The 23,105-nt window shown below is 46.6% G+C and overlaps 1 protein-coding gene across 1 annotated transcript in view; it reads right to left on the bottom strand.

Moving 5' to 3' along the window:
* The window catches only part of SIL1 (SIL1 nucleotide exchange factor), a 237,537-nt gene that overhangs the window by 155,174 nt on the left and 59,258 nt on the right, over positions 1 to 23,105 (bottom strand). Inside the window, exons 2-3 of the mRNA XM_023195311.2 lie at positions 10,359 to 10,473; positions 3,694 to 3,832 (exon numbers count right to left, since the gene is read on the bottom strand). Coding sequence (XP_023051079.1) covers positions 3,694 to 3,832; positions 10,359 to 10,463 — 244 coding nt within the window. The 5' untranslated portion in view covers positions 10,464 to 10,473. The remainder of the gene's footprint in view (positions 1 to 3,693; positions 3,833 to 10,358; positions 10,474 to 23,105) is intronic.

Below are 23,105 nucleotides of genomic sequence, written 5' to 3'. Positions count from 1 at the left end.
AGGACTGACTGGCTGGGGCCCAATTCCTACCTGGACTGCAGGGAAGGCCCACGAAGTCATGAGTTTGTCGCCTGGTGTTTCAGGCAGCAGGCAGTCTGGAAATTTGCCTTCAAATGAGCACAGCCAAAACACCCCACAAACCCTAGTTCCCCTCTTGGGAGCCTAAGGATAACAGAGCTGTGGTCCTCCCTTAAGAGTCCTGAGGGGACAGAAGGTACTGAACTGGGGACAATAAGGACAATAACTGTCCATATAAACTTGCCATTTTCTTAAAGTCCACCATCTTCCTGTGCCATGCCACTGACTCTTAGACAGGAAACACTCTGCAAATCCCTTTTGCTTGTGCTTACCCTTGCTCCTTGATCAAAGCCTCTGCTGAAGGAGGAAGGACATTTCACAAACATGCAAGTCTCTTCTTCACATCGTAAGTTCCCTTCCCCATGTAAAGTCACAGGGACAGAAGCCTACATGCTCATGTACCCTCACTGGCATCCAGTGATTCCACAATGGGATTGAAGGGACGGCCAAGTGGAGAATTTACCACTGAAAATCAGAACAGATGTGTACAGAGTGATTTCTCCATGTTAGGAAATAGGCAGAGCGCTTTGCATCTACCATGTCACTCCATACAACAGCCTCTGCAGCAGGCAGGGCAGGACACTTCCCCCATGCCACCAATGGGAAAAATCAAAGAACAGAAAGATTCTGTGACTTGCCCAAGATCCCCTAAGTAGCAAAGCTAGGATTTGAACCCCAAACTGGCTGAATCTAGTCTGTCCGCTTTACCACTAAATTGTACCTCCCCATTTACCTACCCATCCAGTTCCCAGGACTGGCTACATTCCTTTTAACCTTTAGGTAGATGTGTTGGGAAGCTCCCAGGCAGAATTCAGAATGTGGTAAATTAAGTATCATAATCTGGCTGAAGGCAAGTGCCAGCTATCCACACAGACCCCTGAAAGGTCAGTTTCCTAACAGTATACGTAGAAAACATGTCAATCCTTTATTGGGGCCTCTACTGGTCTGACGCCATGACACCAGATTCTGAATCACTCCACATCAGATAACTGAGGCCAAAACAAGCCTCTCACCTAACCTCCCCTCACCAGTCCTGCTTTTGAGATGCAGTGTGGGCAAAAATTGCTCCTGGGATGGGGCAGGCATGACTGGAATCAGAGTTGCTTTGCCTTCTGAGTTACAGGGCCTCTGTGTTTGGGTGCAACTGCAACACACCCAACCTCTGCCTGCCACTACCCACACCTCCCCAACCTGGCTTCACTTGAAAACTGAGCCCCACTGGTCCTTAAGGACTAAAACCAGAGGCTCTCAGGGATAGGGCGTGGAAGATACGGACTATACATATCTTCCACCTCTTTCTTCTCTTTCCTTCTCTTTCTTCTTTCAGACAACTCCAAAGGAATTTTGTGCAGAAGAGTTTACCAGGGACTCTTGAGAAACTCCAAGGCAGAGGGTGATGTCAATGAAACATCAAGTTAACTGTAAAAATCAGTGCTGTACTCCAATTCTCTGCGAGTCTCTCAGAGTCCACAGCTCACTCTTGTCACACAAGCTCTGGCTATCCCTCCCCAAGGATACAGAGAGGGGCTCTTTTTAGCCATTAATAGCAGCCCCACTGCCCAGAGGGTTGGGCAAGGGGCCAGGGTCAGAACCATCAACATTGTTCAGTCTGCAACATGAACCAGGATGCTACTGGTTGAAGGGAGCTACTAACTCAACCACAGAAACAGATAGGGTTGCAGTCAAGGCCACAGGACACTGACTTCCATCTGCTCCAGGAACTTGCATGGTTAAAAGTGGTACAAGAAGGCCAGGTGCGGTGGCTCACGTCTGTAATCCTAGGACTTTGGCAGGCTGAGGCAGGTGGATTGCTCAAGCTCAGGAGTTCGAGACCAGCCTGGGCAACATGGCAAAACCCAGTCTCTACAAAAAAATACAAAAATTAGCTGGGTGTGGTGGCTTGAGCCTATAGTCCCAGCTACTCTGGAGGCTGAGGCAGGAGGATCACTTGAGCCCAGGAGGCAGAGGTTGCAGTGAGCCGAGAATCTCCAGCCTGGGTGACAGAGCAAGACCCTGTCTCAAAAAAATAAAAGTGGTAAAAGCAACACTATATATATAAAATCGTGGATATAGTCCATATCTTCCACGCCCTATCCCTGAGAGCCTCTGGTTTTAGTCCTTAAAGACCAGTGGGGCTCAGTTCTCAAGTGAAGTCAGGTTGGGGAGGGGTGGGTGGTGGCAGGCAGAGGTTGGATCTGCTGAACCCAATACCTCTATTCCTAAAAGTTCCCTCTGCTCAATGCCATTAGCTCCCACCTGGCTTCCTTGGTGCTTCATCACTCTTCTGTGGCAGCAACTACCCATGTGCAAACACAGCAGGAGCAATATTGCTACCAGAAAGCTGGCTGGCACAGCAAATGCTGGCCTGCCAGCACAGCAGCAGTGGGGGCAGTGAGGACATGGTGATGAATATCAGCAAGAAGCTGATGAAACTACACTGTGGCAGCTGCCAGGACTTGCCATCCACCTTGCCACTCCTGAGAACAGTCCCAAGTGTCAGTGTAGTAGGCTCTAGCCAAGGACAGCCAGGACTGGGAAGAAGTGGGAAGAGAGTGGGCCCAGGCTCTGGGGTCAATGGCATAGGGCAAGTTAGCTGGATGACATAGGACAAGTTACCTAACCTCATTGAGCCTCAATGCTTTCATCTGATAATAATAGTTCCTATTATTGTGAAAATTGAACAAGATTACCCATACGAAGCACCTAGTACAGTACTTGAATATGGTGAAGACTCTGCAATTGTTGACTATTCTCATTATTTTAAGCCCTGGGCCCAGGCTCACGAAAGGGTTAGAATATTGTTCCTTCTGAGGATGCACTATTTAAAAACCAAGCCAGGGCCGGGCGCGGTGGCTCAAGCCTGTAATCCCAGCACTTTGGGAGGCCGAGAAGGGCAGATCATGAGGTCAGGAGATCAAGACCATCCTGGCTAACACGGTGAAACCCCATCTCTACTAAAAATAGAAAAAACGAGCCGGGCGAAGTGGCGGGCGCCTATAGTCCCAGCTACTCCGGAGGCTGAGGCAGGAGAATGGTGTAAACCCGGGAGGCAGAGCTTGCAGTGAGCTGAGATCCGGCCACTGCACTCCAGCCCGAGCGACAGAGCAAGACTCCGTGTCTAAAAAAATAATAATAAAATAAAATAAAATAAAAATAAAAACCAGGCCAGGACCAGCCCATTTCTCGGCACAGGTTCCTTTAACAATAGAACACACCTGCCCCACACTGGCGCTCAGGACTCTCCCATGAACAGTATTTCAGCAGCACTGAGCCAAGCAGCAGAGCCCAAAATAGCATTTGCAGAGCGAGGCACATGTCAGTGCCTCTCCGGTGCTTCAGAAGTGCAGGGAAAGAAAGTTTTCAATCACTTGCTCAGAAACCACAGCCACCCACCACCTGCCTTCCTTCCAGGGCACTAAGACACTGCAATCTCTGTTCTGCTGGAAAATGAAGGTCCCTGAGCCCTGCAGCAGCAGATACCACTCTGACGGACCATGCTGTTTCCCTCCCGCAGGCCAGAGAGGAGCAGCCTGAAGGAGCAGCCCTGTGGGGACAAAGGACATACACAGTTTGAATTCAGAGTGTGTTTTGTGGGGACAGGGCTGGGCCTGATACCTGGCCGAAGGGCCTGCCACTCATGCGTCGGGTAGAACACCTCCAGGACTTCGGCGTCCAGCTCCTCCTCTGCTTTGGTTTCTTTTCTCTCTGTTTCTTTGGTGCTGCTTTTCTCGGGGTTGGTCAGGGCAAACTCCTTCTGAGAAAAGAAAACACAGGGAATGACCCACCGCAACTAGGCGCCCAGGTAAGCAGAAAAAAAAATGGCCCAGGGTGGCACGTTCTTTTCCTCCATGCCCCCCTCCCCGACAGCCACACATGTCTGGAGACTCACAGTTCCTTTCACAAGGTCAGCCTCAGAACCAGCACATGTGAGGTGATACGGCTAAATGAATGCAGCATAACACGCATAAATAACACGCAGCAATAACTTGAACGTGTTAAGGGAATACATTAGGGACAGGGGCTGGCAAAAGGAAACAATAAAAGTCTTTTACTTTTTGACATGCCATTATACTGTTTGATGTTTAAAACTCGTACGTATTATTTTTACAATAAAAATACACATATTTAGAAAAGAAAAAAAACACATACATGAATGGGAGAGTAAGGCCTCAAATGGCCACTACAGATGCACAAAAGCTGGCAGCTAAGGCCCAGCTGATTCCCAAGCATCCCAGCAGGGCGCAATTCCCCAGTGTGCCTAGGAGCCACTGTAAACCATAGAGGAAGGGTGCGAGTGGGAAGGTGAGAATCCAGCTGGGCTGAGGGAGGAAGATGCTCAGGTTGGAAACCACTTCCTAAAACCTGTTTCCTTCCACCCTGTGCAGAACATAGTGGATTAATGAGATGGTGTCTCTGGAGCATTCTCAGCTCAGGAGACAGCGATGAAAGATAAATACAAAGTATTATTCATTTTGCTCTTTCCTGGACTCTCATCCTTCCTATCCCATTTTTAAACCCGTTCTTGCAAAAAAAGTAATAAGGCCTCAGGAAATTCGAACCAGAGGGTTCCAGAGCTCTGGGAAATTACATTTGGGAAAACAAGGAGGAACCCACATTAGCACATGGGGAGGTATTTCAGCCTGCCCACCTCCCCTGTCATCACTTTTTCTCTGCTTGCCAATCTCTCCCCAAGTAATAAAAAGTGTATTTCTTGGAATCTTCCTGTGAGCCCAAACCCGTGCTGGGTACTTTACATAGATCTCATTTTGGTCTCCCAACAATGCTAACCACACCTGCGAGATGTTATATCTCATACATCTGGAAAGTTATTTAACTTTCAAATAACACCTCATTCTCCACCGGGTGCGGAGGCTCATGCCTGTAATCTCAGCAGTTTGAGAGGCCAAGGTGGGTGGATTGTTTGAACCCAAGAGTTCAAGACCAGCCTGGGCAACACGTCAAAACCCCATCTCTACAAAAAACACAAAAAAATTAGCCAGGCATGGTGGCGCACGCCTATAGTCCCACCTACTTGGGCGGCTGAGGCAAGAGGATCGTTAGAGCCCAGGAAGCAGAGGCTGCAGTGACCTGAGATGGCACCATCACACTTCAGCCTAGGTGACAGAGCAAGACCCTGTCTCCAAAAATAAAAAAATAAAAAAAATAAAAGTGCCTTACTCTAGATAAGGCTCCCTCCTGCCTGGGTCCCTCAATGCCTGATCTTTAGTTGCCAGAGGAAAGGTTAAAATGTTAAGGTGCTGGTGATGACAATGTAGAGCCCCTCCAAGAATTTTTACAGTTTAACAAGAAATAAAGGCATGAAATTTAGATGACAGAACTTCAGGCCTTACTAAGACCAGTAAGGAAAATATCTTGGCAAGAAGAAGCTCTCAAATCTAACCACACCTGGGAGATGTTATATGCATAGTTATGAGAGGCACTGACTCCAGCACAGTGGTTAAGATGCTGAATAATTCAAATCCCAGTTTCTTGTGACTCAGGAAAGTTTTTTAACTTTCTAAGTTTCAGTTTCCATATCTTCAACATGAAAATAATAACAACATCTAGCTCATAGTTAGATGAGGTACTACATTGTAAAGCACTGGCCTTGGGTACATGGTGGCTGTTACTGTTATTACTTATAAAGGCAGTCATAGATTCCAGGCTGTGTTGTGACATCCAGGAGTGACTATACAATATGGCATCATTCAAGCATGTCATCTGCACAGCCTGGTGCCTCAAACCTCTTCAACTTAAAGTTTGCACAAATCTGAGCTCAAAAGGAAACTAGGAATAGAATAATAGGTGTGCTTACGAGACTACAGAGAAGACACACTGGCAAGAGGCACCCTCCATTCTGAGGACATGGACATCAAGGACTTCCAACAACCTGAGTTTCTAGAGGGCAGGCACCATGTCAGTCTCCTTCATCACCCCCATGCCTAGCACAGGGCTTAGTTTGAAACTGCTGAACAAATAGATGAATGAATGCCCCTTCCCATAGGCAGGTGTGTCTTCTGGGTGCCTTAGACTGAGGAAAGCCCAAAGCACATGAGTCTGCTGCAGGTACTCACCTCATATTCCAGAACAAAGACCACCCTGTCTGCTAAGTACCAGAGCCTATATACACTAGGATCAGCCCTGGTCAGAAGCATTAGACTGCAGGACGAGGAGAAAGTCAGTAAAATTTACCTTGGAGGTGTGTCAATGAAATGTCCCAGGGGCCAGGCAGGGATGCAGGTAAATCAGTGGACCAGGTGTAAACAATAGGGAGTGGTGGGACTGTAGAAACTGGAGCCCTCCTGCCTTGACTCAGGGAAGCAGCTGCTACTCAGCTGGTCTACCACTGTCACGCAGGCATTCAACTTGAAAACAGAAATCCAGATTTTTATGTGAAATGTTCTTATTTTTAGAACACTAAGAGGGCCAAACTAAAATATCTAAGCATCAATTTGCAACCTTTTTTTTAAAAAAAAATTTTTAGTAGAGACAAGGTCTCCCTATGTTTCCTAGGTTGGTCTTGAACTCCTAGACTTAAGCAATCCTCCCTCCTCTGCCTCCCAAAGTGCTGGGATTACAGGCATGAGCCCCCATGCCCAGCCTCAACCTTTGTTTCAGTTTACCTATTAGCTGGGTAATTCCTGGCAGGCTGTAAGCAAGCAGCCAAATTATCATCAAGAGAAGCAGAGAGGGGCAAGGGAGATGGTGATAAGAAGGTAGCACAGGAAGCCCTTCAAAATTGAGGTAGGCCGATGTTCATTTAACTGCTAAGGGTTGGGAAAGCCTCTTTTTCTAGATTTCATTAACAAGATTAACAGCGTGGATTCGAGAAGAAGGGAGAGAATGAGACTGATGAACCGCTGAGCTACATGCTTCAAGTCCTAAGGAGGCCAGACTCCTTTGCAACAATCCTGTCACTGTTCAAAATGTTTTTTGCACCTCCTCTAGGTATCATCTTTGAACCAGATTTTAAGACGCAAACACAAAATCTGTACGTTTAAAAGTATATTTTAAAGTACACCTCGATTTTTAGTGGGGATTGACACAAAATTGGTTCTCCCCTATCTGTGCTCACCCTGTTCACTAGACCTGGCTATGAGAGTCTTTAGATGCTTTGCCTAAATCACACCTAGCTATCCTCAAAGGCCAAGGGCTCAGAAGCATTGAGAGAGGTTCAATGATATGAACACACCACAGGCTGGACAGTGAGTTCAAAAGCAGAGCTCCAGAAAAGGTTTTGAGAAAAAGCAGCATCAAGAGGATGAGGTTGTAATGATAACAGCAGCTACCGTTTATTAAGCCCTGATCATATGGCAGGCACTGGGGCAAGATGCCTTCCATGCCTCAATTCATCCAAGTCTCATCTGTGAAGCACATCATATTAGTCCCATAGGAGGACAGATATGGGGCTTTTCAAAATCACACTGCTCAGAAAAGCACAGCAGAGATTGAAGTCCAGACCTGCCTGGCTCCAAAGCCCATACATAAGTTTTGACTCACTTCTATGATTCTTTTTTGGTCAGATGTCCTAATAAGTTGTGCCCTGAGAGCTGAGGGAATGATGCTGGGACACTGAGATCACTTTAGCATATGTACCAGCACATGCCCTTCCTTGGCAAAGACTTCCGTGGGCCAGGTAAGAAACCACAGTCCCAGAGAAAGAACAAGCACAACTAGCCTCACTCTGCCTAGGCAGTGTCCTGAACAGGAGAGAGGGAGGCAGACCAGCCCTTGGTCGGCCATGAAGTAAAACCCGTGCTCTGGTGCCTTCCCAGCTGGCTCCTCAGGGCTCCCTTCCATGCTGGATCATCAGCACTCTCTTCTCCCTATCACCATCATTCCAAATACCAATTTCCTCTCAAGTGACTGGCAAGAAATCCTAGCTAAGGTGTTAGCTGACAACAGCTTACCATGTCACACTTCCTTGCGCTTGTATCTGAATAAGAGATTCTTAAAAACCAAAGCCTTCAAGATCCAAGAGAATGAATGAATCTCTAATGGTGGGTTGACAGACACTGTAACAGAGACAGACTGCCAGGGCAACATTTTGGGACAGAAGCCTGCCTGACACAGCCCAAATTAAACCATAGAAGCAGCACCCCTATACTAAAAAACAGCAGCTGACATTCATTAACCATTTATTGGCCATATTGTGCCAGTTTCAATGCCAGGTGCTTTATATATAATCACATTTAATCTACACTAAAACCTTAAGAGGAAGGTACCGACCCTGTTTTACAGATTAGGAAACAAAGCTCAGAAAGGGTCAAACTGCCAAAGTGTGAGGCAAAAGGGATCTTACGAAGGGCCTGTGCTTCTTCTACAAGGCTCCACTACTGTACCTGCCTCGTTGTTCACCTTTTTAAAGGCCAGTAACACACAACCACAGCCCTTCAGCATCTACATGCCTCCTGAGATGTGGCATCCCAGGGAAGTACCGCAGCAGGAGCCAGGAAGGAAAGCTGGCTCCAGATCATACTGTGATACACACGGCCAGCCTTTCCTGGGTGGGCATGAACCTGCCCCAGTGCCATTGGGGAGGACAATTCCAAGTCATCAGGAGCACTTACCTGGACTCCGGGCTCTGAAGAAAGGATCATAACCACCTCCACCCCATTTTCACTGTTCTGAAGGTGGCTGGCTGCATAATTTAGATTTTAAATGACATCAGGGCAACAATTTTTATGGTATGAGAGAAAAGATGCTTCAACTCCTACTTGCGCTTAGCACATGATAAAAGATTATGACAAATGTATACAGCTTAGGAACAGACATAAGGATAAAAGCAGCTTCTGTTGATGAAAGTCAGTATTAACATTTTTCTGAGACTAGACTCAATGGAGCTAATATAAATGGGCCAGAATAATTATGCTCTGAAAGCTCATCTATTGGGTTGGACTATTATCCAAAAGGGACTTCCTAACTCGGTCCTTAAGTAAATTCATCAGCATGCCTTTGTTAATTGTGCATCTGCTAAAGCTCACGATGGGGAGCACGGCATCCTCATGAGCTACAAGTTGGGGAGGGGACACAGCCCTGGTCCCTCAAGGCTCTTTTCTGGGCCATTCCACTGCCAATCCATGCCAGAGACAGCCCCAACCTCATGCTGTAGCCAGTCCCATTCTCAGGGGCCCCTGGAATCCCATTCTCACTGTCCTTGAAGAACAGGCAAATAAACAGCACTAACAGGATCTCAGAGGGCATTAAAAACTCAAAAGGACTCGTGACTCCCAACTGTATGTTTTCTCCTGCTCCACAAAGTGGGGGGAAAGGCAGAGAGGAAACAAATGATTTCAGAGAGAAGGTGGAAGCTTGCCATGAGCCAGAGGTGAACCACAGCTAAGCTGGATTGTTATTAAATTCATCACAATTGTCATTTGCACTTCAAGGACCTCCCGCTCCAGAGCTTCCAGCGCTATATCCAACATTTAGTGGGAGCCCTGGGGTTGGGGAAGGTGGCCAGGGGAGGGTGAAACTGTCAAATAACTGACAGTGGGAGCTTACCAAGGGAGAAGAGAGGGAGGGCACTAGGAGCTGGTCAAGGGCAGGCTGTTACTGGGACAAGCCAAGTAAACAGGGCCAGGAACCGTATTGTGCTGCAGCCAGGCCAAGCTCAGAGCCTTTTCGGGCATTCTCCTCCTGCCAACGGCAATGGCAGAAGCCCTAAGCAGTGAGCTCTAGGTTAATGAAGTGTGGCCCGGAAAGAACAGGGAGCTGTAGACAAAAGGAAGGAGGATACAGAGACGGAGATGAACTGAGAAAGTACAAGGGAGAGAGGAGGAGAGGAAGAAAAAGAGTCTTACTTGGAACTGATGCCCACCACACAGGCACTCAGCTTTTGGGAAGAATCCTGACATTCACAGCTCTCACAAACTGGCTGTGTGATTTTGGCCAAGTTACTTAATGTCTCTGAGTCTTAGTCTTCTCCTCAAAAGGAGGATAAAAACTACAGCTGCCTACTTCACAGTGTTGTTGGGAGGATTAAATGAAAATATATATAAAGCACTCACTACAAGGCTTGGTACATGGAAGATTATAATTATTAATTTATCATCATCATCTTTTCCCCAAAGGGAAACTGTGCCATAAGCTTTAAACAGAAGCCAGAAGACACGGGGATGGGGAGGAAGAAGTCTACCTACTCCATGATCCACTGCCAGCCACACTCACATAAGAAAGAAACATAAAAGCCCACCCTACTCCCACAGCAGCCCTGGTGACAGGGAGGCCTTCTCAAGACCTCATCGAGGATCCCTCCCACTTGCAATAAAGACATTTACCGGGTTCTGATGACTGAGGCAGAAGGTGAAGCACGCAGCCATCAGCAGCCCAAGCAGTAAGGCCAGAGGAGCCATCCTAGATGAAGGCAGGCTCTGGGGAGCCATAGTCAGGGACCTGCAGGTGCAAGCACAGAAAACAGAAGGTCAATGAAAAGCTAGTGCTCGATTCCCCTGCACTGTGATTCCCGTGTCATCACTTGCTCACATGTCAGACATTTCCTGCATAGAGGTATAACGAGTCTTCTACCACTTCTAGGTAATTCTGAAGCCTCTATCTCCCATGGTGGATCCAGCCATCCAATAAGAGATATGCCCTGGCTAGAACCATACAGTCAATCAGGACTCCTGCATGAGCTATCACAGCCCTGGTCCCTTCCTTCTTCATTAGAACTTGTTATTAGGTTGTGGCGGGTGGTCTTGACTATGATAAGGAGAGAGGGAAACTAACCAACCGATCTGTGTGTGAACAAACATGGGCGCAAATCCACATAAGCCTTTGTAACCACCCACTTCTAAAACACACCCATTATCCTACCTGAAGACAGATGGCATCAATATCCTCTAAGACAGCAAAGTTCAATATTCCCAAGTCACAAAACCTCTCACACCACCTTTCAAACAGTCAAACAAATCAAAGTACAAGCCTCAGTAACTATTAAAAGGACAGGCAAAGGTGGGAGGATCCCTTGAGGCCAGAAGTTCAAGACCAGCCTGCACAACACAGTGAGACCCTGTCTCCACAAAAAAACATTTAAAAAACAAAAAAATTAGCTAGGCACAGTGGTGTGAGCCTGTAGTCCCAGCTACATGAGAGGCTGAGGCAGAAAGACCACTTGAGCCCTAGAGGTTGAGGCTGTAGTGACCCATGACTATACCACTGCACTCCAGCCTGAGTGACAGAGTGAGACCCCAATCCTCCAAAAAAAAAAAAAAAAAATTAAAAGAATATAAGGATGGAAGGACATCCCATGTTCATGAATTAGAGACTTCATACTGTTAATAACAACACTACCCAAAGCAACATACAGATTCAGAGCAATCTCTGTTAAAATCCCAATGGAGAAGCTGGGTGCGGTGGCTCAAGCCTGTAATCCCAGCACTTTGGGAAGCCGAGACGGGTGGATCACGAGGTCAGGAGATAGAGACCATCCTGGCTAACACGGTGAAACCCCGTCTCTACTAAAAAATACAAAAAACTAGCCGGGCGAGGTGGCAGGCGCCTGTAGTCCCAGCTACTTGGGAGGCTGAGGCAGGAGAATGGCGTGAAACTGGGAGGCAGAGCTTGCAGTGAGCTGAGATCCAGCCACTGCACTCCAGCCTGGGCGACAGAGCAAGACTCTGTCTCAAAAAAAAAAAAAATCCCAATAGAGAAACTCATCCTAAAACTCATATGTAATTTCAGGGGACCCAGAATAGCCAAAACAATCTCAACAATGAAGAAAGGGCTGGGTCTGGTGGCTCACACCTATAATCCCAGCACTTTGGGAGGCCAGTGGGTGGACTGCCTGAGCTCAAGAGTTCAAGACCGCCTGGGCAACATGGCAAAACCCCATCTCTACCAAAAATACAAAAATTTGCTGGGTGTGCTGGTACATGCCTGTAGTCCCAGCTACCCAGGAGGCTGAGGTGGGAAGATCACTTGAGCCTGGGAGGTGAAGGTTGCAGTGAGCTGAGATTGTGCCACTGCACTACAACCTGGGCGACAGAGTGAGTACCCGTCTAAGAAAGTAAAAGAAGTTAGAGGACTCACTCTTCCTAATTTCAAAACTTACTACAAAGCTACTGTAATCAAAGAGTGATACTGGAATAAGGATGGACAGACCAATGGAATAAAATTGAGAGTCCAGAAATAATCTCAAATATGGTCAATTTTTGACAATGCTGCCAAGACCATTCAATGGAGAAAGGACAGTCTAACAAATGGTCCGGGGACAACTGGATATCCACATGTATAAGAGTGAAGTTGGGGCCAGGCACGGTGGCTCACGCCTGTAATCCCAGCACTTTGGGAGGCCGATGCGGGCGGATCACGAGGTCAGGAAATCGAGACCATCCTGGCTAACACAGTGAAACCCCATCTCTACTAAAAACACAAAAAATTAGTTGGGCATGGTGGCGGGCGCCTGTAGTCCCAGCTACTCAGGAGGCTGAGGCTGGAGAATAGCATGAATCTGGGAGGCGGAACTTGCAGTGAGCCGAGATTGTACCTCTGCACTCCAGCCTGGGCAACAGAGCGAGACTCCATCTCAAAAAAATAAAAAAATTTTTTTAAAAAGGGTAAAGTTGGACCCTTACCTTATATCATTTATAAAAACTAACTAGAAATGAATCAAAGACTTACATTTAAGAGCTAAAAGCATAAAACTTAGAAGGAAACATAGACGTAATCTTAATGACCTTGGATTTGGCAATGGTTTCTTAAATATAACACCAAAAGCATAGGCAACAAAAGAAAAATAGATAAATTGGACTTCATCAAAATGAAAAAGCTTTTGGGTCTCAAAGGATATTATCAAAATAGTGAAAAGACAGAATGGGAGAAAATATTTGTAAATCACATGTCTGTTCGGGTATATTGTCCAGAACGTGTTGAGAATTCCTAAATCTCAATAAAAAGACAAGCATCCCAATTTAAAAATGGGCAAAGGCAGGAGTTCAAGAACAGCCTGAGCAATATAGCTAGCCATCTTCTCTAAAAAAAAAAAAAAACTAAAAATTTAAAAAATTAGCCAGGTGTGGTGGTGTGCACCTGTAGTCCCAGCTACTTAGGAGGCTCAGGTGAGATCTCTTGAGCCCAGGAGTTTGAGGCCTCAGTGAGCTATGATAATGTCACTGTGCTCCAGCCTGGGCAACAGAGTGAGATTCTGTCACTTAAAAAAAATTTTTTAAATAAAAATGGGCAAAGGGCTTGAGTAAACATTTCTCCAAAGAAGATATACAAATGGCCAATAGAGACATGAAAAGGTTCTCAACATCATTAACCATGAGGGAAATGCAAATCAAAACCACAATGATACACCACTTCACACCCACAATGACGGCTGTAATATTTTTTAAGTAAAATAACAAGTGTTGGTGAAGACGTGGATTAACTGGAACCCTCGTACATTGCTGGTGTAGATATACAACAGTGCAGCCACTTGGGAATAGCTTGGTGGCTCCTCAGAAAGCTAAATATAGAATTACCATATGTCCTGGCAATTCCACGCCTAGGCATATCCCCCAAAGAATTGAAAACAGGGACTCAAACAGATATATGTGCATCAACGTTTACTGCAGCATTGTTCACAATACCCAAAAGGTGGAAACAATCCAAGTGCCATCAAAAGATGAATTTTCAAAATGTGGTATATACATACAATGGAATATTATTCAGCCATAAAAGGAATGAAATTCTGATACATGCTGCAACATGGAAGCTTGAAAACATTGTCTTAAGTGAAATAAATCAGACACAAAAGCTCAGATATTGTATGATTCTGATTACACAAAATATTTAGAACAGACAAATTCATTTGATAGAAAGTAGAAAAGCGGTTACCGAGTTAAGGAAAAGGGAAAATGGAGAGTTACTCCTTAATATTGAAGAGTTTCTATTTGGAAAAGTGAAAATATTCTAGTAAACTAGGATAGAAGTCAAGAAAACTTAATCCAAATTAGCAAATGATCTAGGAAAGAAAGGCAGAAAGAAAAACAAAATAAAACAAGCAAAACAAACCCAAAAACCTTAGGGAAATTCAGGCTGTGTCAGTATTAGCCCAGACCTTATAAGAGGTTTTAATATTATCCCCCAGCCCCAGTATACCTCATTAGGCAGTTTACTCAATTGAGGCTTAAGTGAGTTAATTACAGGGCAGCACCTCTGAAGAATGTGGTGTTTACTTTTTCTCTATCCCACTCCTGCCACATTTCTCCCTGCTTCACCTTAAGAAATTGGACCTGTGGCACGATTGCAGTGGGACCTAAAGCATGCCTGAACCCACTCTCAGAAGCCATTAACCCTCTGCACAGCCCACATCTTCTCAGGGGCCGACAGAAACTTTCCCTAAGGACATCTGCAGCCATGAAGGAAAACAGCCCTGCTGGACCGGCACTGTGCTAAAAAAGCACAGCCAAATGGAAAAGCAAAGGCTCGGGTACTAAAAATAGCTGCTACACTCACCCAGCAGCAAAAGCCTTAGCTTTCTGCCAGCTCCCCCCCTCTTTTTTTTGCCGACAAAATGCAACGGCTGAGTGCCACGAGAGAGCTTCCCCCAGCAACCTGGCTCCCTGGGGCACCAATCACACTGAAAGGCAGGGATTGAGTTCACAGCACCACACTAGGTTCTGGATAGGTGACTGGTCATCCCTGGGTGTGAGCAGGAGAGGGGCCAGGCTGAGTGAGGATGAGCAAGGGGCAAGGGGTCGCCACATCAGGAGGGAGAAGGCTAGGGAGGCCTAGGGAGACAATTCCTAAGAAGGCACAACCCTAGAGCTGCCTGTACTGCTCTATACTTTTGTTAATGCTGCAGCCTTGGCTGTGGGGAAAAAAAAAGAATAGAAGCAGGGGACTCACAGTATTATCAAGACAATGTACAATAAAACAAAGATTAACCCAAAGCCACAGATGTCCCTCCCCTTCCATGAGATACTCGTGTATACACACACACACACAGACACACACACACACACAGAGTTATGAGCTCCCTTCTTACAGCCGGGGATCAACAACGAAACTGGTGCTGGGGAAAAAGAAGAGGAGGAAGACCTAAATGAGAAGGAAACAGTCAAGGGCAAAGAAGACAAACGAGCAGAAGGAGGAGGCCCAGAAGGGACTGAGGAAGAAGAGGTCAGGGGCAGCTGATGCACACACAGCAGCTTCCCCCACTCCTTGGAGTGGGAAGAGGAGTGGAGGGTGAGAGAAATGGCAGCTCCCACAGGGCTCCCAGCCGTCTCCATCTCCTGCACACACGCAAACACTGTCAGAAACATTTTCTGCCAATACTAAGGATGAGAGATGGATTCACAAGTGGATCCTTCATCTTCCCTCAATAATTCCACATGGACTGCACGCCTGACCCAGTTATTGCCTCCATATATTTTTCCACAAAACAGGGAGAGAGAATGAGAGAGAGAACAAGAACATGGAGCTGAGTTGGGCAGTGGGAGAGGGATGGGGGGATTGGGAAGACTGAGGAGAGACCTAGGTGAGGCTGGGAAAAAGGTGTGAGACAGTTCCTCAGACTTCACAGGGGCATTAAGAGAGCAAGGGCAAGTACCAACTCTGCAGCAAGCAGGCATGGAAAACAGTGTTCTCCGTCCTTTTAAGGCCTGGCCTGTAGCCACGTCACCTGGTCTTGCTCCTTACTCAAGAAGTGGCAGGCATAGTTTGCCCTGGGCTTTATGCTAAAGCTGAGGGAGAAGGGAAAAGGGGAAAGGGAAGCGGCACACAGCTATGCTTTGCCAGGATGGCCTACCATCACAAGCAGGGACAGAGGCAGCAGCAGCAGCAAAAGCCAGCTGCAGTCCCTGGCATAAGTAAAGCCAAAGTCATGGCATCCCATTGAGGCACAGTTTGGCACACCTGGCCTGATGATAGTGCCATTCCCGAACCACTTGCCATGCATAAACTCTGGGTTCACCACATCAATGGCCCCTGTATACCCTACAAAAAAAAAATCCTTCTCATCGTCCTTGACTTTCAATGGAGGACAGACCTACATCTTTATATTTATGGCCCTCTTCTGACATAAAATACCATCACTCTGTCCAGGAAAGGGGAAACTATTTCAGTGTTTCACCAGTAACTCTTTCCTTAAGTATCCTTGGGCTTTGGGACAGAAGAGATAATAAGGTACTTGAGATGCCCATTTTTCTATCGATGCCCATTTTTCTATCAAAAGTGTCCATTTGTAGGCTGTACCTCTGCTTAAACAGAGGTTGGATACACTCACCAATCTGTATTGCCAGCTTACTGCAGCCCAGAGCAGATGCTTGGGGAGCAGGTGGGATGAGGTCACTCAGTCCCCACCTCTCTCAGTGCCTCATGTCTTCCACCAATTCAGACAAGACTGGGAGTGGGGATTGGGCCCTGTATAAACAAGACATCTCTCCTTAATGTCTTTTCTCCAGAATGGAAAACAAAAGAATGATTGAGGATGGCAAGAAGTCAATAAAGGGAGAGGGAGCGGGACTGCTGGGTCTCTGGCAGCTTCTGACACACCTGGTAGGACCCATGGGCAGTAGCTGAGTTTCAGAACCAGAGCACAGAAAGAACTGGAAAAGGTTCTAAGTGTCCTGGGCAAGCAAAGCCAACTTGGTAGACTGCCATGGAGCCCTTGGAATTCCATCTTATAAAATGCTCATGTTATTAACCTACACTGTATGTTCATGTATTTGTTTTCCCGAATCTCCTGGGAAATGTGAAAGGGCAAGAATTCCTACTTCCATTTTATAAGGAAGAAACTGAAGGAAAGAAACAAAAGAAACAAAAACACTGGGTAGTATAACACATGGACTTAGAGTCAGACAGACCTAAGGCCAATTCTTGGCTCTGCCACTTCCTAGCTATGTGATCTTGGACACAACTTCACTAGGCCTCAGTTTCTTCACCTGTAAAATAGGTGTATTAAGAATTTCTACTTCAGCCGGGCGCGGTGGCTCAAGCCTGTAATCCCAGCACTTTGGGAGGCCGAGACGGGCGGATCACGAGGTTAGGAGATCGAGACCATCCTGGCTAACCCGGTGAAACCCCGTCTCTACTAAAAAAAAATACAAAAACACTAGCCGGGCGAGGTGGCGGCCAGCGCCTGTAGTCCCAGCTACTTGGGAGGCTGAGGCAGGAGAATGGCGGGAGCCCGGGAGGCGGAGCTTGCAGTGAGCTGAGATCCGGCCACTGCACTCCAGCCTGGGCAACAGAGCGAGACTCCGTCTCAAAAAAAAAAAAAAAAAAAAAAAAAAAAAGGAACTTCTACTTCAAAGGTTGGTAGTGAGGATTAAATAAAGCAATGAATAGGAAGTACTTCGTCCAGCACCCAGCATCTAATCATCATTCCATTTTTTTATTGGTTGTTTTGTTTGTTTTTTGAGGCAGGGCCTCACTCCGTCACCCAGGCTGGAGTGCAGTGACACAATCTCGGCTCACTGCAACCTCCGACTCCCAAGCTCAAGCAATCCTTCCACCCCAGCCTCCCGAGTAGCTGGGACTACTACCAAGTAGCAGATATGGTGTGCCACCATACCTGGCTTTTTTTTATTTATTATTTTTGTAGAGATGAGGTTTCACCGTGTTGCCCAGGCTGGTCTCAAACTCCTGGGCTCAACTAATCCACCCATGTCGGCCTCCCAAAGTGTTGGGATTATAGGCCTGAGCCTCGGTGCCCGGCCAACTCCATCATTGGAATGGAAATGATGACTGCTGCCCCTGGACCCACAGCCCATCAGGGCCAGGCCAGGCAACTACTCTCCAAAGCTCCTACTCCCTGTTAGATCCACACAGTCTCCAGCTGACCCATGCCTCAAATGAGGACCAAAGCCTTTTGTTGGGTAGCTACTCCCAGGAGGTAAAGGAAATATATGTTAAAGGATGACCCTCCTGGCTGAAAAGGGAGAAACCCGAGGCAGTTTTCTGCTGAGCCCCAAGGCAGACCCAGCCCACTCAGTGCTTTTCCCAGCATATATTGGCATCCAGAGAGCCAAGCCACCAACATGCAGAACTGCCAGCTGCAGCAACAGCTGTAGGACAATCACCTGCTTTACAAACTGAAGGTTAGAGGATGAGCTCTTCCACAGACACACATTCATTACTATTTATGGGCTGCACAAACTCATATGCACATGTACAGTCACTCACCTCTACACAAACAGAAGTGCACTACCTAATTTAAGCAGACAAATATGAAGCTAAGGAAACAATGCAAAGAGGACACTGAAAGGACGCCCCTGACAAGCGAGAACAATGTGCAAAGGCTTAAGAAAAGAAATGAATTTTAAAGAATAATTTGAAGGACAAGAAAAACAAGTTTGGAGTAGTCAAGGCAAACAAGCTTTTTCCCCCTGAGACAATACTAAACAGAAAGTCAAGAGGTAGACAGCAATTAAATGGAAAGTCTTTGAACAGCAAAACAAATGTGGCTTCTAACTAGTCCAGCCCCTAATTGGCTAGGTGGCTGGACTGGAACATCCCTGAGCCAGTGGCCATTTGTACAATGGGGATAATATCTCCCCCATGTTTTGAAGTCGTGCCTGGGGCCAAGCAAAGAGGGACTGCTCTCAACAAACCCAAGGCACCCAAGAAAAAAGGTTATTAGAGGAGGATGTTGGAGGGTAGAGGGTTCACAATGAATCCAAGCCTCTGCCTAACCAGAGAGCTACAAAGAGCTACAGAGAGCTACAAAATCCACTGTGCAGCCTGCAAGCGAGAACAGTGGCAGTACAGATGTTAGCCCTGCCAGACAGCACAGGGAGCCAAGAGGGGCGCCACAGGCCCAGCTGGGAATAGACACCTGGAGGGAAGGCAACATGGGATGGGATGAAATGGAAAGAACAGCGAGGGGCATTCCTAGCCCTTTCGCTGTACTCCCAGAGGTGGAACATGACCTACTCCATTCCCACTCCAGTAGAGAAGAATACAGATCTTCAAGAAGGGAGCTAAACAAACTAGCAAAAAAAAAAAGGAAAAAAAAAACCCTGCAATCACAGAGACAAAAGATAGTGCCTCCAATGAAAATAAATCACATGACATGACCGGGCATGGTGGCTCACACCTGTAATCCCAGCACTTTAGGAGGCCAAGGAAGGCAGATCACTTGAGGTCAGGAGCTCAAGACCAGCCTGGCCAACATGGCGAAAGCCCATCTCTACTAAAAATACAAAAAAATTAGCCAAGTATCTTGGTGCACGCCTGTAATCCCAGCTACTCGGAAGGCTGAGGCAGGAGAATTGCTTGAACCTAGGAAGCAGAGGTTGCAGTGAACAAAGATCATGCCACTGCACTCTAGACTGGGCGACAGAGTGAGGCTCTGTCTCAAAAAAAAAAAAAAAAAAAAAAAAAAAAACAAGAAATCACATGACAAGCAGAGTGACTGAATAAAAAGCCTAGCCTAGCCTGGCCCTCTCCAGATCTGTCCTACTTGGCCACAGCTTTCAAATAATCTGAATGCTAGAAGTGAGCTTAAGGCTCAATCTTTATTTGGACCGCTGAAGACCCAGAAGACACGGCAGGCACTCAATACCTACATAGAGAACAACTGGAATTCAATGCCATTAGGCATGGAACTTATCAATGGGTCGAGGAAGGCTGTGGCAACCTCATACCTGTTGAAGACGAAGAGGTAGACAGGGCTAAGGCAGGGCAAGAGTTCCAGTGCTATCAGCACAGAGGTGATAACCAAAGCAACAGGAGCAGAGTGACTGTCTTTCTGGGGAGAAACCTTAGAGAGAAAAGGACAGTAGGCCAAGCATAGTCTTCAACTCATGGCTGCAGGTTAGGAAAAGGGAGCAAGCAAGGAAATCAGAGGAGCTGTCACACATTAGTGCAGACCTACACAGGTCAAGAGAGCGGAGAATCATGAGAAAATCCAGTTGTAGGCAACAATGTCAGGAGATTAGTCACTGGATTTGGCAATGAGGCAGTCAGAGGGCCATTCAAAAGCACTCCAAAAGGCTCAATGGGTCCACTAAATTTTGAAGATTTGAGGCCACATTTCTAAATGTGATTTTTCAACATTTCACTAGAGTCTTAATGAGAATAGAGGAAAAAAAAAATCCCTCCAGGGGTGCAACAGAGGGATTCTTCAATGCCATACATAAGTTCCTATGATTGATGAAGAGCTTCCCCACAACACACATGACCTCAGGACAATGATGGCATCAGTCACTCCAGCAGAAGGAGGGAGCAGGGAGGTAAATTTTCTAAGAAGAAACTCCCATCAGACACAATTCTACCTTCTCTGGGCACTCAGTCATGCCTCAGACTGCCCGGAGGCTTTAGTCCTTACACTTTGTGGAACTGTAATAATAACTGTAGCAATCGTCATGGCAGAGAAAGAGAAATACCCCAGTTCCACCCCTTCCCCCAGTATTCAAATACACTATCTGGGCATCCCAGAGGAAAATTAATTATGTCAAATAATAATTATAGTCAACATTTATAGAGAACTTTCCATGTTGCAAGCAAAGTATTAAGTTCATTTACTCTTCACAACAACCCTCTGAGGTGGTTCCAATATGCTGCTCATTTTACCCATGAGGGGACCAAAATTCAGAAAGGTTAACTAACATGCCAGAGTTCATGCGGCCACAGAGCAATAGAGTCAGAATTCAAAGCCAGTTTGGCCCCAAAAGCCATGTTCTTTCCACAGCCATGCTGTCTCTTGAGGGGTCTGTGAAATCAGCCACAGCAACTGGACTCATCATTTTATTTGTTCTGCAACAGTATAAATAAAAAGGCACATTTTGTGTCGGGACAGAAATTTTTAAATGAGCCTACTGGGGCCCTCTTGTGGAAAGACCCACCTCTACTATGTTCAAGTTTCTGCACCACACACAAACACACACCACACATACACATGAGTGCACACACACACACCACACACAGGCACCTTGATTACTAAATGCCCTTGGCACAGACCAGTCAAGGCATGGGCACAGGCATTCAGGAAGAAGAAATCCCTCGACTCAGATTGCAGCCAGGCTTCCTTTGTGACTTGATCCCTTAACCTCCTATCACTCAAGCTTCCTAGCTGTACACGAAGCAAAAGCATCCCTGCTCCCCTTCATGGAGCCCAGTGCCAAGCACACACACACATATATACATACACAAACCACAACCACACACACCATGTATATACACACACCCAACTGTCTGGCAAGAACTTAACACCTCACCCCTCCATGCAGAAAATACACAAGACAGAAGTATTTCCACATGGCAGACAAAAATGGAGTCCTCTTTGGTGAATAGGGCTTGACTAAGCATACCAGCAGTTGACCAGATGAATCAGAGGAATCCTAGTCTGTACTTTCCAGTAGGTCCTAGACTGTAAGTTCCTAGCAAGATACAGACAAAGGGACCTACTCCTTAGACCTGATCCTTGACCCTGCCTGAGGTATTGGGAGTGATCAGCCCATGTCTGATAACAATCAAGGTTACCAGAAGCTCCATTCCCTTCCAACCCACTCCAGTGTAATAGGAAGAATGTGGGCTCTGGATTTTGAGCGAAGTCTCCCCTACTAGCTGTGTGACTTTGGCCCAGATGCTTAACCTCTACAAGTTTCAACCCCTTCATCTATAAGGGGACTTCAGAGTAACTGTTTTGTAGTATGACTGTCTATATTAAATGAGATGACATAGAACATATAGCACAGTGCCTGACACAAAATGAGGGCTCAAAAAGTTTATAGCACTCATTACTATTATTAGAGAAAATTCTGAGCAAAGAACAGGATAAACAAAACCAGCAAGGGCTTCACCCCCATGTAGAACTGTCTTCTGTTCTGACAACCAAGCCCCTCCTTGGAGACTAGCTTCCCTGAGCCACAAGTCGGCCCACACACCTGGACTATACTCTGGGTGGTTATAGACACATTTCCATTGAAACCTTTAAGCAATGCTGGCTGGCTCCGCATCAGTGCCAGCTGACTGACATCAGACACTTCAGAGTCCAGCTTCCTGATGACTCAGGCCTGTCTCCAAATTCCTGCTGCCACTCTCCTACCTCTAAGAGGGAGTCAGGGAGAGTAGGAACAGCCAGGGCAAATGCAGCTGACTTAGACTGCTGGGACCACTGTAGACAGATGCAGCTGGCATCCAGGAAGTAAGGGTCCCAGGGTTTCTTTCTTCCCTCCCCTTTTAAAATAGAAACTGGATCTCCTGACAGTATGTGCGATGGGCTTTCTCTATAGCCTGCTCCCCAAGAACACCAGGGACTTTCACACCACAGTCAATAAGATACCACAGTTGGGGTTCGGGGGGAGGAGAGATCAGAATGCATCTTGCCTTTCCCCTGCTGTCTCTAAGCTTCCAGAAAACATCAGGGCCTCTTAATGGGGCTAAAATAGGGAAGAAGGTATGATTTCCAGTCCATAGCTCTAAATGAACTATCTGCTAACTGGTAAGTACAAATTGTGTGCCATTTCTATTGCAAACATTCAGCATTCACACTCTAAAAGCAAATACCACACAAAGATAATTTCAGCATTAATGTCAGTTCCTTGAGCACACTGGGCACCATACTATGGAACAGAATATACAAAAGATATTGTCACTTGCCTCAGGTGGATGATGTCCTGTTCACATTCAGTGGATAATGTGGCCTTCCACATCTTAGTCTCAGACAGCATAATTATTAAAAAGAAAAGGCCAGGCACAGTGGCTCACACCTGTATTCCCAGCAATTTGGGAGGCTGAGGCAGGTGGATCACATGAGGTCAGGGGTTCAAGACCAGCCTGGCCAACGTGATGAAACCCCATCTCCACTAAAAAATACAAAAATTAGTTGGGGAGACCGGGCGCGGTGGCTCAAGCCTGTAATCCCACCACTATGGGAGGCCGAGGCGGGCGGATCACGAGTTCAGGAGATCGAGACCATCCTGGCTAACACGGTGAAACCCCGTCTCTACTAAAAAAATACAAAAAACTAGCCAGGTGAGGTGGCGGGGGCCTGTAGTCCCAGCTACTTGGGAGGCTGAGGCAGGAGAATAGCGTAAACCCAGGAGGCAGAGCTTGCAGTGAGCTGAGATCCGGCCACTGCACTCCAGCCTGGCCGA

The sequence above is a fragment of the Piliocolobus tephrosceles genome, chromosome 4, assembly GCF_002776525.5.
Source record: "Piliocolobus tephrosceles isolate RC106 chromosome 4, ASM277652v3, whole genome shotgun sequence".
NCBI lineage: Eukaryota > Metazoa > Chordata > Mammalia > Primates > Cercopithecidae > Piliocolobus > Piliocolobus tephrosceles.
Note: the sequence above shows the minus strand (reverse complement) of the source record. Positions and strands in the feature narration are given on the sequence as shown.